The 17,080-nt window shown below is 46.4% G+C and overlaps 1 protein-coding gene across 8 annotated transcripts in view; it reads right to left on the reverse strand.

Moving 5' to 3' along the window:
* Window positions 1-17,080, reverse strand: part of TBX5 (T-box transcription factor 5) — an 83,101-nt gene that overhangs the window by 3,270 nt on the left and 62,751 nt on the right. For all 8 annotated transcript variants that reach the window (XM_081037056.1, XM_081037058.1, XM_081037059.1 and 5 more), the window contains exon 8: window positions 7,539-7,765. In XM_081037056.1, coding sequence (XP_080893182.1) covers window positions 7,539-7,765 — 227 coding nt within the window. The remainder of the gene's footprint in view (window positions 1-7,538; window positions 7,766-17,080) is intronic.

Consider the following 17,080-nt stretch of genomic DNA (forward strand, 5'->3'; position numbering starts at 1 on the left):
ACCCCTTTGGGAACTAACAAAAGTGCTGGGCTCTCCCCTAGAAAAATACACTGAAACACAAAGTTGGGAGACTTGTACGTGATACAAGTGCCCTAAAATCCAAGCACTCCCTAAAATCCAGATTAAGAAGTCTAGACACTACTGGGTTTGAATATGGCTCTTTGACTTATCTGTGGGACATTAGCATCTCCCTGCTCAGAGACTTACTTTCATCATCTCTGAATCAGAATTAGTAATTCTTCTTCCACTGGGCAGCTAAGAATTAAATAAGATTGAGCATGTAAATCTCCTGACATGACATCATTAAGGGCAGCTCTTGAGCAAAGATACCACCACCAGTCAGTCTCACAGCAGACCCATCTGTAATAACACACCTCCGGGTGTAGCCTTCAGGGGAAGCAAAACTTGGCAATCCCTACCAAGGTGTAAACAACAACCCAGATTCATTCCTTAGCTAGAATTCCACGCCCAAACTGGAGATTTTCTTTCTTCACCTTCCAATCTCTTTCTAATCAATAAATGTATCAGAAATATGTCTGTCTTTAGGGGGTGTGAAGGAAAATGAAACACTGGAACATTCCCGCCACTCACCGTGATGGTTGACGGTGTGAGGGCAGGGTGTGGGACTCCGTGATGGAAGGAAATAATAGCTAGTATTTATTGAGGACCTCTTAAGTGACCTTATTCTAATCTCATAATCATTCCTCAAGGTGGCTACTCTCACTCCTGTCTCACAGAGGCAGAAATGGAGGCTCAAGAAAGTGACCTACCTAAGGTCTCACAACTGGGAAGGAGCAGAGGCTGACATCAAAGCTAGGTCTGACTGGCTCTGCCTGCCACACCTTGCTGCCAGCTCTCTAGATACCTATCATGCAATGCCACTCACCCAGGCACCCAACAGATATGTATGAGACCCTACCGAGTGCCAGGTCCTTTGCCAGGTGCTGGCCACGGAGTGGTGGACAGGTTGTCATGGTCCTGCTGCTGACAGTGCACGGTTTGACCTTTCTCCCTCCTACCCCAAGCAGTGAGTGGGGAATGCTAACCCTCTGTGATTTGGAGGTGTTCCTCAAACATAAAGCTCCAAGGCAGTCATTTCCCTCACAGGAAACCCTTTGACTTTGGACTGGATTATAAAACAGCTCCCCAGCTGAGGTCAGATAGCCTGGGTGTGGGTTCCACCCAACACCTCCATTTGTATCATTCTCTGAGTGACACCCACAGGGTAAGTCAAAAATCTCCCAAACAAAACATATCTATGCTAAAGTTTTACCCAGCGAACAGGGAGCAAATTTATTTCCAGCTAGACTCTTTCTGGGACACATCTGGGACTCATAAGATGCCCAAACATTTGTCCAAAAAAAAAAAAAAGTGAAAAATGCAGTCACTCTTCCAGCTGTTCTGTCTATGTCATGCCAGATGTTTGAAGACATCCAGAAGAGTCAGTGACCACATAGTTCACCTTTCCATTGGCCGTTCTGTTCGCGTCTTGAAGACACTGCTACACTCAACTATTTTTGTCCTCGTCACTTCCTCCCTTGGTTCCTCCCCTCCATTCTTCCTTCCACCCCCAGATCCATAAATCTGAATGTTTCCATTGTCGCTGGAATCGGAACCTTCGGGTTTTCCATTTAACCAGGGCGTTCCCCTTTTCAATAATAGAAAGTACAGCTGCAGGGTACCCTTGGCAAGAGAAAAAAAAAAAAATAAGGCAAACTAACCATTCCCGAGTTTCTGATCCCCTTCCAGATTTGTTACAAGTAAAAAAGGAAGAATAATATGAAAAGGGCTGGAGCCCATTTTGGAAAATCGTAAAATTACACATTCCAGTCTTTAATACCCCGAAGATCTGATGCAGAGTCCTAAGAGAAGCTGAATGCTGGCTCATTGATGAAAGCAGGTCCTGAGCATTCTCAAATTCCTCTCGAACCTCACCACATTGTAAAGAAATTCCAATGCAAGCATCCAAATTTCAGGTTGTGATAAATGCTTTGGATGTAATCGCTGCATTTATTTTGGTTATGGTTCGGTTTCTTTTCATTGGGAGCCCGCTAACTGATCAACAGCAAAGACATCTCTCCCAGCCAAGTCATGTTTACCTCCCACAGTTGGGGAAGGGGCTGTAGTCACGTGTCAAGTGCTTGATGAGATGAGGCCATAGCTCAGTTTCAGAGATTTGTGTATTATGTGTGGTCCTGAACCCAACAGAGTATCTTGGAGAGCAGGAAAGCTCTTCCTGATTCTGACCACCAATCACTGCATAGAGCTGGGAAAAACCCTGGTTCCTTGCATTTTCTGGATGCTATTGATTCTGGAAAAAGTGGCTTTAATGATGAATCCAGAACACAGATTTTAGGGCGCAGAGTTATGTCTCTGGCTCTCACTGGCTATGTGACCTTGGACGAACCACTGGGACCATTCCAATCTCAGTTCTTGACTGTACATGAGGATAATACCAATATTTCATGTAGGAATTGAGATAATAATAAGTGCAGTCTAGCTTCTGTCTATCTTCATTGCATGTAAAGTGTTTAAATCTTAGCTGTCTAAATCACCTGGGTTATTTTATCTCTTTTCCCCCTCGGAAGATTGGACTGATGGCTCTGGCATAGTCATCCAATACGTGAAGGCATTTGGGTGGATTCCAGAGCTGGAACACTCACAGAGCTGTTTTCAAATCACAAATCCCATTGAGCAAATATTGTCACCATTCCCAAATGGGTCGTTTCCCTTGGCGATTGGAATTCATTCAGACAGAGACCCTCGAGGTAGAGTGGTGGGCAGCCTCTGGCTCACTGAGTGACCTTCAGCAAGTCAGAAGTGGAACTCTGATTCAGGTCTTCTGACTCACCAAACAATAATCTTTCTGCTAGATGGCACTAGCCTTTCAGCTTTCGTGATACTCTTGTTCAAAAAACAGGATAGATGGATGGGTGGATGAATGGACAGATGGACATGGACACATGGATGGATGGATAAATGGATGACTGGATGGATGGATGGATGGATGGATGGATGGATGGATGGATGGATGGACGGACGGATGGATGGATAGATTTTAGCTCTTAGCTTTAAGTAGAAAGGACTGGAACGGTATTGTGGGAATATCCTTGATTGGGAATCAAAGGACTCCAGTTCAGGTCTCACTTAGCCATTATCTGAAGCCATTACATTTATTTACTTGCTTATTATCTATTTGTCTCCTCCAGTGATATACAAGTTTCCTGAGAGCAGAGACCTCTGCCATCTTGCCCTCTCGGTATCCCAAGCACCCAGCACAGTGCCCAGTACAAAGTAAGTGCTCAGTCACCATTTATTTGATGAGTACATCCCAGATCTGCCACTCACCAGCCACATAACCTTGACAATCTAACCTAACCTCTGAGGCCTCTGCTTACTCACAGCAAAATGGGGATGGAGGGCATCTCCCCTTGCTCAAAGATCGCAGTGAGGGTCCAGTGAAGAAAGCAATGTAAAATGGCTCTAAAAAGTACACAGGACTGAACAAATGCCTCTGCAAAACCCTTTACTATAACCAATTCCCCTTCCACTCCCACCTCTGACTCCCTCTTAAATACCCAATGTTGTACATGGCTTTGCTAAAATCTTTATTTGGGTTACCTTGGGTTTTTAATGGGGTAGGGAGGGGTTGCCTGAGTGGGAGGGAGAAAGAAAGACAGACAAGTGCTCTCCCAGGCCCCTGGGTCCTGGCTGTGATTGAGTGGCATTGATAAAACACCTTCCCATCCATCGCGATAGATAGTTTGGAGACAGCTGGGTCCAAACACAAGGAGCCCTCTGGCCTGCCTAGCCCTTTGACATCTCATTGCACCAGCCTCCTGGGCTCGTTGGAAAGGAGACAGACAATGAGGGGAAGTCAGATAGTGAGTGGGGCAGGCAGGGGCCGAGGGGAAAGCCACCCATGGAGTTATCACTTAACGGGAATCCCAAACTGGAAGGAAACCTCCGCTGATTCCTTATCACTTTACAATGGAGGCTGATGATGAATTGCTTTTTCTCGTCTCCTCTGAGGCAGGCAGGACAGACAGAGCTTGGCTGGAATGTTCCCTGTCCCTGGGAGCTTTCATTTGGGGGTGGAGGGAGGTGAGAAGGACAGAGGTTTCTGGAAAGGTGAAAGGTGTCCTGCAGGGTGCATATGCCGTGTACCCCGAGTGCACAGATGGAGGTGTGGATTTGGGGCAGGGCCACTCACCAGCTGGGTGAGGCTGGGCAAGTTACTCAATCTCCCTGAGCCTCAGTTTCTGCATCGGGAAAAGGAGGTAATTCTTCACCTTGTTATCTCCAACCAGTCACTAAGTCCTGATTCCACCCACATCTCCAGCTCGTCTCCCTACTCCCTGGTCTGAGCCACCATCAGCTCACGCCCCAGAGTCTGCAACAGCCTCTCAACAGAGCTCTGGTGTCAAATCCAGTCCCTCCTTATCACGGCAAAGTGACTGCTTCACAAGAAAATCCTAATCCTGTCACTCAAGGCTTCAAACCGCTCTGATGGCTGCCCATTGGTGTTAGGATAAAATCTGAGGTCCTTCAAACGGCTCACGAGGCCTGGCATCATGCTGACCCCTGCCTTTCTCATAGCCTGATATCCTCCACTTTCCCTTCACTATGCTTCAGACACCCTGGCCTTTTGTTCACCCCCATCCCATCTTCCAAGGGGCTGCACATGTGGGTGCCTGGACATCCACCGTCTCCCTCTTTTCCTTCCCAACTCTTACTCTCAGCTCAGATTCTTCCCTGATCCACCACTCTAATGTGACACCCCCGTGTTCTATTTGTTAGCACTCTGCGTCTTTCCTTTCTAGCGTTCAATCACCATTTCATCTAAAAATGTTATACAATTATATGCAATTGTAATATCTGACCTGTTTGGGACAGTGTGAGCTAGCAGGACAGCGGCTAGCTAACATTTACTGAACACTTACATGCGTCAGGCACTGTTTTAGGTGCCTTCCATGAATAATCTCGTTTTATCCTATAACACCCCCATGGGGTAGGTACTATGGTTGTCCCCATTTTGCAGAAAATGTAGTTGAGGCTCAGCAAGTTGAAGCAACTTGCCCAGAGCCACACTGCTGGAAAGTGTTAGCTACTGGGATGTCCTGCAATGGGCCAGTCACCGACTCCAGCTTCCCCAGTGGCCATCCGATACTGACCTTGAGTACGCTCAAAGATGCCACAAAGCACCCCGTGAAAGTCAACGGCTCATGCAATCTAAAGTGGTTCACCAATCTTGCATTCAAAGCCTTCCCACTGCATCCTCCAGGAATGCACTTACAAGGATGCTGCTATAAATATTGAATCTAAAAAAGTGCCTTGATTCTTTTTAACTTCTTTTTCCTCTTCTTTTGGTCTGGCATTAATTTAATAGACAGAGCTCCCTAATTCAAACCTGGTGAGCTGTTAATCAGCACATTTGACCCAGTCTCCAGAGCAGATCTCTAGTGGAGACTGAAATTTTTTGAGATTGTAGCTGATAAGTAAAGGTAACAGCATCGAGTGGTGGTTCCGGGCCCAGGCAGAGTCTGCTGCCCAGGCTTGGGTTCAAATTCCACCTTCAAGAATCACCAGCACAGGATTTTACTATTCTGAGCCTCAGTTTCCCCGTTTGTAAAGTGGGTTAATAATAGCACCTACTCCACCGAAAAGGTTGAGGTCTGGAACCGAGGCAAAGCACCCTTAAATATAATAGAAAACAGAATTTCCATGCAGGGACCTATGTTCCATGAGACAGTCTTAACCCCTGCTCGTGCCTGAAGAGGCAGACATGTTTGCAGGCATCTGGTCTCCAGCCCATCTGGCAGCAGACGTGCTGGGAGTTGGGCCAGGGGGCCTGTTGGGGTGATATTGTTCAGGCCTATGAGATCCAAGGAGCTTGGATGGGCTTCAGGTAAGTCTGGAAACCTCAGCCTCACCCAGGTCCGTTCCCCAGCCCAGGCTTGGACCAGAGACTGCTCTTCCCTCGTTCAAAACGCAAGATTAGTAAATGTCAGAGAGTCAAACTGTTAGTTTCCATATGTCACCCCAGCTGCAGAGAAAGCCACCAAAGCGTCCATTCCCATTGATTCTCGTGAGTGAGTCTTTTTGTAACGGTCCAGACCCTGGGCACTGGACTTCCAAAGGCATTGTGTTGTCTCCTGAGGCCGTTAGGTACAACAGGCCACTCTAAAGATTAGGATTTGGGCCTGCTGGAGCAAAATAGTGACGGCTTATTGAGTCAGCCCTGTGCTAAACACGTGACAGGCATGATTTCATGACATGTTCACCTCAAGCCTCTGAGGCAGGTCCAATCATGGGCCCAAATTGACAGATTTTTTTTTAATGGGGCTTAGAGGGGTTGAGTAACTTGCTCCTAATCATAACAACTTGCAAATGACAAAGGTAGGATTCATCCCATTGTCTGATTCTAAAGACGACAGGCATAAGCACTGGCCTCTACGGTCCTCTCCCCCTGCAAAATGGGGGTCCGTTTTCTCAAGCCGTCACCGAGACGAGCAGCCTCCCTTTTACTTCCTCCTGGGACTCCCTTTCTGGAGCGATACCTGCCACTTAGGCAACCATAACTACCACTTACTGGGTACTTGTAAGTATCAGGTGCTCTAGGGCACGTGGCACCATTTACAAAGCAGGAAACTGAGGCACAGAGAGGCTTGCAGTTCACACCAAACAAATGTTCTAGTAAGATGACCTCAACCACACTGCCGTGACCTTCGCTTTGCTTGGATTCTGGCTTGAAAAACATGCCAGCAGAAATTTCCTTCCTTAACCTACTCCCTTCGGACTCAGGTGACTTAGGAAAAGTCATCCATTTCTCACTGGGCAAAGGAAACTATGAGTGTCTCAGACACCAGCCTAGTACATTGAAAGAGGGCATGCAAAGGAGAGAAAATCAGTTGTGATTTTGTGTTGGGGGGGCGGGGGGGGCTGATTTTGATCTGGAAAGGAAAGAAGAGCTCAGAATCCACCTGGGAGAAACCCTGGCACATGAACTTCAGAGGGACTCCCAATTAGAAAGAAGTTCCCTGTAGTTTGGTTTGTGAGACAACCAGGAACATGAAGCCACCTCCCTGTCTGCTAGTGACAGTGACAACACAAACTCTGCTTCATCCTTTGAGGCAAAGAACGTAGATTCATGAAAAGAATCTACAAGAATCTACAACATTCTGAAGTTTAACAAAAAGAAAATGCCAGTTGCAAAATCAATACAGTATGAAATCAACTGTTAAAAGGAAAAACAAAACGATTTTTATTGGTGTGTGTGCACGTGTAAATGAATAAAATAAGTCTGGACATGTCAAATAAGTTTTCCCCAAGGAAGGGGCTAGAACTGGGGGAGAGAGACACGTGGAGGGGGCCTTTAGTTTTACTGGTATGGTTTGAATTTCTTGCAATCTCTATGTATTTTTGTATTGATTACATTTTTTAAATAAATAAATGTAGCTTTGTGTCCCTTTTTTTGTTTCAAGGAAAGGAAAGAAGGAGTAGAGAAAGGCAAGTTGGGCAGGGGTTGTCACACTCACCTTTCCTCTTGGTGCAATGGTAAATTTGACCGTGCTCCTGGGGCAGTGGGTACGGGTTGGGTGGGGGCAGGAGGTCCTGGGAGGGGCCGGACACACCATTCTCACACTGGTACTGGGATCCCAAGTTCGATGAAGTGGAGAGAGCTCGAGGCTCACTGCTGAAAGGACTGTGGTTAGAGGCCACTTTTTGTCTCACTGTGCTCCTGGGAACCACGGGATATTCTTTACTAAAAGAGAGAAGATGGGAAATAACATTGATCGGTTATTAACATAGATCGCTGCACTGAGTGAACCATGGGTATCAAAGAATTCACCAGAAAACTCACAGAATGAGAAATGAAAAGGGTCTCTGATGAGCAAAGTGTGCCAATTTATACTCAAGTGCATCATATGCCTTGAATATATATGTTTGGGCACAAACTTTTCATGCTTTATACATCAGGCAAATAAGTTTATCAATAGTTCTATACGTATTCAGCAAGGTAAGTGAGCAGCCCCAGGTAAGAACCCCTCTTAATGATCAATCAACACATTTGGCATTTTGCAATATTCCAACCTATTCTACCTCTTTGAATTCAAAAACGAGAAGAACTGAGCAGTCATTCGGACTTAACTTCTGGGTCTCCATCATTAAAGCAGGGCTGAGGTTTTTGTCCCTCATTAGTAAAGAATGGTAGCTGCCCACCTAGGATAGACAGGGATGATCCTAGGTGACCCTAATCCGGATAATTTGCTGTCTGTGCCATAGAATTTTATTTTTTATTTTTGACCTGCTCTACTGGTCGCCATTGACATAATGTTTAACTTCTCCATGCTTTGGTTTTCCCATCTGTAAAATAGGGGTAACAAAAACCCCCAGTTGAAAAGGGGTGTGGAGAGAAGAAACGGGTGAATACATGTGAAACACTGGACAGTACTTGGCACACAGTGAGTGCTTAACAAATGGCCACCATCATCGTTGCTGTCGTTAACATAATTGGTTTCCTTTGCAACCTACGCATTTTATTTTATGCATTTAATCATATTGTCATATTCTGAGAAGTGACCCACAGGCTTCACCAGATTGCCGGAGAGGTCCATGGCACTGAAGAGGTTCGGAATCCCTGCCCCCAAAAGAAGTATGTATCAGTAGACCCCAAACTTAGCTGTGATTTTTGCCATGGACCCAGACCAATTCCTCTTTAACTTAGTGTATGTTTTAAATTAAGTTTTTGCCCAAATAAGGTTAGCCTTGCTCTGAGAAATGATAGCTGTGAAATTATGGGCTTGTGCTGCTAAGTATAGCTCTTCCGATGCAGCTAAAATAAATACTTACCTATTAAAATCAAAGAGTACACCTGAAATAATCTCCCATACAAAGAGCACTACATCTAACACATTTTGCAGGATGGTGTATTAGCCCATTTCATCCTTTCCGTGACTGTAGGAAGTGGGTACTGTTCTTGTCCCCACTTTAAAGGTTAGGAAACTGAGGCCCAGAGAAATTAAGCAACTTGCCCATTGTCACAGAGCTACAAAGAGACACAACCAGAAATTGCACTCAACAGTCCTCTAATTACTTCTGTCAATATTTAAGAAATAATATGCTTTTAAGGGAGAGAGGATTTGGGATGTAAATCCCTCTCCCCCTTCTCCCACCCATCAGGGGTGTTACAACCTCCACCCTGGGCCCCTGCCTTTGTTTGTCATGTGAAAGCACGTCAGAGTAGCCAGGCAGGGGACAGCGAAGTGTCTGCCAAGTTTCCATGAGACTGCAAACACCCTCAGGACACCAGGGGTCTCTTAACAGAGCTTTCCCGTGGCATGGACCATCTCAAAACCAAAGCTGGAGCCATCCTGAGCAGCCACACCACTCAAAATCTCCCCCTGGGGCCAGGAGGCTGAAAGGAATGAAATTAGCTTTATAGTTCTCGCTTTGCGGCTCAAGCTACGTCATGGAAAATGAAGAAGAAAAATTATAATAATCATAAAACATAAAAGTTGTCAAATCTGACCAGCAATTCTATTTAGGTCTGCTTAGTTGAAGTACTGGGCTGTCGGAGCACAGAAAAGGGGGGCGATCTTTTAGTTTTATATTCTTAATGGGGATGGTTATTATTTTTTAATTAAAGAAAATAACTCCCCAAAATGTTAGCTGAGGCAATTTACAAAAGAATGTATCAATGGGCTCTGTGGAATTCTCCATTCCAGCTTTGCCAAATTGCAAAATTATTCTCTGGAAAGGGCAAATCCTGCCTTTGATTACTAACACTCACAGAAATGGGAAAGCCATCTCATCCCAATAACCAGTTGTCCCTCACAGCTTGCTTCTCTCCAAGCAGCTGGAAGCATCATTCCCACCGTCCACCATGCACATCTCTCTTGGTGCCTGAAATAAAATGTCCGCAAGCCCATCTGACAGGTGTCAACATAGGAACATGGAAGAGTGAACTGACTTCTCAATCAGTCTGAGATGTTAGAGGCAAAGGGAAGATAGTGCTACAATCAAATGACGTCTGGGTAATTTTCACCAGGCTCATAACTGGACCAAGCAAAGGGACACAGTGAGTAGCAATACAGCAAAAGTCTCTAAAGCCCCTGTGATGAGAAGATTAACTATTTTCCTCTACAGCTTGATAGCATCATTGAAGAATCCAGGGCACAAAAAAGTTGAAAAGCCCTTGTGTGTCTGGGAAGAGGAGCAGCAACAGAGGGTTGGTGTTCATCATCATGTTCATCATCATCATCACCACCATCATCACCACCATCACCACCATCACCACCATCATGACCATTATCATCACCACCATCACCACCACCATCACCACCACCATCACCACCACCATCACCACCATCATCACCACCATCATGACGATCATCACCATCATTACCATCATCATGACCATTATCATGACCATCATCACTACCATCACCATCATCTCCATCATTACAATCATCTCCATCATCACCATCACCACCACCCTTATTCTCATCTTCCTCATCATCATCCATTGTTCTGTAAGTCTCCTAATGTCCCAGCTACTATCCTGGTTGACTTACATACTTTCTCTCATTTGATCCTGGCAAGAACTCCATTTCATCAGTATGATTAGATATACATTAGAGGTAAAGAAATTGAGGTTCAGAGATGTTAAACAACTTGCCCCAGGTCACACAGCTAAAAAGTAGTAAAGTTGAGCTTCACCCCAGGGTCAGTGCTACTCCAGAGCTCTTGCCAACTTACTCTTCATAATAAGTTGCCTTCACACCAACTGCTTGGGCAACACAACCATCCTGTGATTAAAAACCATTCTGGTGATAACAAAGTTGGATATTGGCTATACCAGTCAATGTCAAGTTCTACCAGTCAATTTGTCGATCCCACTGTTTGAGGAACCTTTAGTTTGCCAACTGTCAAATCCCACTGCTTTCTGCTGTATCAACAACTGTCCCCACATCCTGTGGTCACACTCTGCTTAATCTGGGCTCACAGGACACCAGCCGAGGGTCTTGAGCACCTAGATTCACCCTGGGTGTCAGAGCCCACAGACCAGCTTCTCCAGGGCTCGGCCCCCTCTCACATTCTGTTCCACGTGAACGAGTGCAATGAATGATGCCATTGTCGCTGGGTCTGGGTTATAAAACGTTACAAGGGAATATTGAAATCCGCAGCCAAACTGCACCCACAGCGTGCCGCCAGCTAACGAACGCCCCTGAGAACCTTTTTCCACTGCAGCCGACTGAATTGGCCTTTTCACAAGAGCAGGTGGCCAGGCTGCTGGCATGCAGGGGGATTTTGTTGTTGTTTTGCCCTGCCGATGCTTACTTAATTTCTGGCAGCCTTTCTCAAACAACCAAAGCAGTGCACTGGGGCAAAGCTACAAACTGTAACATTCCTGTTCTCGGGGAGCAGTCCTCTTCTTGCTAGCACTTTAAGCTATGATTACAATTTACAGAGGGGCCCCACAATCCCGCGAGAGCTTTCGCGATTTATTGACTTTCTAATATGCTTGGGGAAGTTACTCTGATGTAACATGCGTGGACATGGAAGAAACTGGGGATGGTTCACCCCAAGCAGGATTTAGCTGCAAATAATAACCGCTCTCTCCTTCATGTCTACAATCATTTTATTACTCCGTTCATGCCGTACCAGCAAGCTGCAGAAGGAGATAGCAAATGCTGGCCATTCCATCTCGAGGGAACACAAAAAGTTACCTAAATTTCCCACTGTTGATTCAACCAGGACTGTCTATTTCAGGGGCACCAAGAAACTCACAGACACCTCCCCCTCTGGCCTTGACCACACACCACTTATGACAATTTTTATTTGAGACCTTGGGGCCCCCTTGTTAAATTTCTAAATAATTTAAGGGTGGTCATTTAAAGTTGGGGCTCTGAAGTCAGGTTGTGTGGATGTGCCTTATACCCCATGATCTTGGCCACGTTGTGCTGGCTAGGTTCTTCCCTTATCTGAACCTCCGTCTTCTGTCTATAAAACAGGGACAATGAGATACACCGCCTTTTAGGGTTGTAAGAGGATACAGTGCATAGAAAAGCTTAGCATATATTTGGGGCCGACTGCTCAACAAATATCAGCTTAAACATCACCCATTTTTCATATTTTGAAGCAGAAGTTCTTGCTTTGCAAGGGCTTCAAATGATCTATGTTCACCCCCCTACGCCCACCAAATACCTGATATTTAGAGCTTATCAATTTTTCTAAGGAGCAATCCATACTTGCATCAGCTACTCAGAAGGGATCTGTGATTCCAAAAGAGGTTTTGGGCAGCACTACAGAGGCAGCTCTGGAACCATGGGAAAAGTCCTGGACCAGCTGCGTGGACGATTCATGACGTAGCCCTTTGCCTCAGTTTCTCCATTTGCAGAATGGAATAACAAGACCCAGGTCACATGTCAGAGATACAACCTCCCAAAGTAAAAGCTGGACGTGCAGCTAGATTTAAAAGTTCAATGCAAACTAAACTTTTGATGGACTCATGGTAACAGTATGTGGAATAGTGTTGCCAGGTACCTCGTACTGAATTGAAAAGCTCAGTATTTTAGTTTGGTCTTGTACAACTAACAACGTTTTTAACAAATTTAACCATGTCTCAGTTTTAGGAAGCTTTTCTTTTTTTTTTTTTTTTTAATGATTTTGGAAGGAGGGTGGGAAGGTGCAGAGAAGCGTTCAGCGGCTGAGCCTCTGTCCTTCCAGAAGCCAGAAGGCCAAAGGGGCTGGGACTAACTAACCTTCCTCAGACTGCTTCCTGTATTCAAAGGGATTGCGATGAGGCATGTTCTGTTCTGAGGGGAATCATATGGGGGCCCCTGGTCACGCAGAAGTAAGTCAAGGACCTCTGGATGACCTTCAGGACAAATGGTGACCTTGGCAAAGTCACCCCAAAGCGACTACCCCTACAGGAATGCTAAATGTTCTGTATACTAATCTACAAGTCTGCTTTTCCCCCTAAGGAAGAAAGGGGTCAAAAAGAACACCAACAGAGGAATGGGTCTCTAGAAAAACCGATTTCTAATATGGGAACGTTACCTGTTGGGAGGGGGGTGATTGAGAAACAGGGCTTAGGGTGGGGATAGGTAGAGATGGGGAAATCTCTCTAGGGGAGTGGATTTCAAATTTGGCTACAGACACATAATCACCTGTAGAATTTTTTTTTTTTTTGATGCTGGTTCCTGAGCCCATCCCCCAGACAGTCTGACGTTTTTGTTCTTGTGCAATGCAGCTTGGAAAGGGAGTTTTAAAAGCTCCCCATGAGAAAGAAACCTTAAGAGTATATACTGTATGATTCATTTCTACTAAATTCTATAACAGATAAAACTAACCTACAGTAAAAAAATATCAGAACTTTGATTGCTTCTGGTGGGCAGGTGGAGGCAGAAATTCACTGGGATGGCACATGAGGGAAATTTCTAAGATGGTGGAATATGCTATATTATGATGGGGGCTTGGGTTTCGCAGGTATGTGCTTTTATCAAGAAGTGAATGGTATACCTGAGGTTTTTTATTTCACTGTGTGTAAATTCTACCTGAAATAAAGAATAGTGAACAAAAATTGAATACTAGTTAACGATAATGCAGGCTGAAGTATATAAGGGTGAAATGCATTCATGTCTGAAACTTAGGTTGAAATGCACCCAATAAATGTAAGATAGATGGATAGATAAGTGGATGTACTGGTGGAAGAATGGATGGATGGGTGGGTGGGTGGGTGGGTGGATGGATGGATGGGTGGGTGGGTGGGTGGGTGGATGGATGGATGGATGGATGGATAGATGTGTGACAGACCAAATTTACAGCCAAATGTTAATTCTAGAACTAAGCAGTGGGTATAGTGTGCTCACTGTACAATTCTTCCATGTTTTCTATATGTCTTACATTTTTCATAATAAAACATTGGAGAGCACTCACTCCAGGTACTTCTAATGTTCAGCCAAAGATGAGCATTACATAGAGAAAGGGGTTCTTTTTTATAAAACAGCCCAGCACAGGAACTTTATTTCCAGAAAAATAAGATCACAATTACGTGCACGTCATTGCTCATTCTACAGGGGCAAGGGATTATCCTGGTGTCACCAGGGGACAAAGGGCAGCGTCTGACCCCTCCCTAGAGCCACGGATTCAGAACCTCTAACGGTGAGACCTAGAGATCTGCTTTTTTTAAACAAGCCTCTTCCCTCACCCCCAAGTAACTGTGATATCTGCCCAAAGTTTGAAAAACGTTTAAACGTGGATGAGTGAGTCACTGGCCTGTGAACACTGTCCCTGAAGAGCAGATATGCTGGGGCAGGGGGTCAGGGAAGAAAGGAGTGGGGACAACGTTGCAGATGAATGAGAAAGGGGAGGGGGACTTCTGAGCATTCATATCTTTGCCAGACAACCATGAGCCACCATAGGACTCCTTGGGACAAACGTCAACTTCACAACCCAAACACAACCCCTCTCTTGTTTTACATAAATTGACACTTCCCTGGGGGAAACGCTGTGGCCAGCCACCAGTACAGCAAGAAGTGGGGAGTCAATGCCCTCTCCAGAACCTTCTCTTGGAAATCACTCCTCATTAATTGGGCATTCCGATTTCCTTTAACCACAAGCATGAGAATACAAGGGTGCTAAGTCTTCCATTTGAAAAATGACCATCTGCGGTTAGGAGCTGACTGTTATTTTAAAATCAGTAAGGAAGGCCTGGAGAAGGAAGGAAGGCGCCCGTGGAAGGATTGTCATCTTTTAGGGGTCCCATGAATCCCCCAAAATTGTGTGATTTTTCTTTTGTACTATTGAGTTTTTCAGAGAGTCCCTTGCTTTAATTGGATTTTCAGAAGGGATCTGAGACCCCGATTAAGGAACCACACCCTAGAGGAAGAGGATGGAGTAGGTGGGTATAAGCACTGGAGAGCCAGGCGAGAATGGTCCGTTTCCAGTGTGGGTCCGTTTCCCTGGACCAGAACTGACAAAACTATTCAGTTTAGGAGGTCCTGGGATCTAGTTTTCCTATCCACTGGTTGGGGGTGGGCTCAAAATCCAGGCCAGCCGAGGTGGAGCCTCGGGGTACCCCAGCTACAGAGGCCACTCCCCCCCAGTGCCTTGATAACCCAGTAAAAGACTGACGAAGTATAAGCAGCCTCCCTCTTTCCAGGAGGAGCTCGGAACCAAACACAGACCCCTGAGTGGAACACGGCCACAAGCTGTTAGTCCCCCATAATGCTCCATAAATATCGTATATGGTGGAAAGCCCAAAGTTGCACATTGCCTTTCTGTGTGAGATGAAGCAAGAAGGGCCAGGGGGACACACTCAGCGGCTGCTGATCGTATTCTGGGGTTCGTCCGTCGTTACAGGAAGACCAGCAGCGGCCTGATGGGGCGGGCGGGGGAGTTGCTCCATCCCAAAGAAACCAAGCTCACAGCCAGGCCTCTGCACCTTGGTTAGCTGTGTGACCCTGGCCACGCCAACCTAGCCTGCAGCTTCACGAGGGCACAGACCCTGTCTCACACCTAAATCACGCCAGCATTGCTCTGGGCCACTGTGCCAGTTGTGTCTGCGCATGCCAGGGCAGTGTTAAAACGTGCAGGCACACTCTTTGACTCTCCTTCTATCCAAAAGAGGGATCCCTACCCTTCCCCCTCGAATCTCAGCCCACCTGAGTGAATCCCTGGGGCTGTTCAACCAGCAGAATGCCTCGGAGGTGACACGACATGTGAGTACAGGCCACATGGGTTCTGCCTGGTTCTTTTAGGGGCAGCCAGCCAGCCAGCCATGGAAGGAGCCTTACTTTCCAGAGACCACCATGCTGGAGAGGCCGTGTGCACACGCTCCAGGGAACAGCCCAGCTGAGGCTCTAACCGACAGCCAGCATCAACTGCGGGTCACGGGAGTGTGCCACCCTGAAGTCCAGCTGGTCATGCCTTCAGATACCGTCTGCCCCAGCCAACAGCTGACTGCAAGCAAGAACCTCCCAGAGGAGTCCTTCCCAAGTTCCCGACCCACAAATCATGAACAAAACCAAAGCGCATCACTGTGACGTCTTGCTTCACCTCTCACACAGTGACAACGAGCAATGCCTACTCTTTTCACCACAAGGAGCATTTACAGAGCATTTCTGAGGGCGGTCAGATAGGAACTGGATGAAATCCAGTACTTTGATGGCCTCTGAGCACTTCACAAAAGGACTGAGTTTCCCTGTACTTCCCTGTCCCTTTAGTGGATGCACTGGGGGCAAGTGGCTCTGGAGCTTTGCCTGTCCTAGATGTAGAGTCACAGACAGAGCTGACAGCATAGCTCGGAGCCCAGGCCTTCCCAGGTAGTCGAAGCGAAGTTTGGGAATAATGTGTTAGGTAGCAACAACAATCAGGACACACGCATTACCTCATTTCACCCGTGCAACAGCCCTGGAGGTGGGTTCCGTAATTATCCCCATTTTACAGATGAGGACATAGAGGCTCAGTGGAGTCGGGGTCCCAGAGCTACTCAGGAGGGTAGCCTGGATCCCAACTCCAGCACCTGCTTCTCCATCTGTGGGCCCTGCTACCCTTGGTATCAATTCACCTTCACATCCCAGCACCTGGCATGTAGAAGGCCCTTAATTAATGTGTGTTAGCCGAATAACAAATCAACAGATCAAAAACTGAATCCATGCAGGAGTCTCCAGGCCTCAGTCTCCCCTTCTGCAAAAGGGCTTGGAAGTCTGGACTGGACGAGATGTCTCCCGGGTCCCTTCTATCTCCAGAATCCTATGCTTCTAGAAGCAGCTCTCCTCCATGTCACCTGTCATAGCACCCCTCCAGCTTGCTTCCTGAGACCTTGAGAATCTGACCTCTACTCCACACACCAAGACTTTTAGCGCCCTGCCCTCTTCTTCCCTGCTCAAACCCAGAAAACCCTTCTTCCCTACGGATTCAAATCCCCTTCTTCCTGCAAGGCCTAGTACCCATCTTCTCCATAAAAGTGTCTCTCCACTCATCTCCCCACCTCCCACCCCCCTGGGCCTGGCATCTTTGACTCCTAGGAAGTTCAGAACTTGTCTGAGAACATCTTAAAGACTGGAGCAAA

This window comes from Rhinolophus hipposideros (assembly GCF_964194185.1).
Source record: "Rhinolophus hipposideros genome assembly, chromosome: 24".
Taxonomy (NCBI): domain Eukaryota; kingdom Metazoa; phylum Chordata; class Mammalia; order Chiroptera; family Rhinolophidae; genus Rhinolophus; species Rhinolophus hipposideros.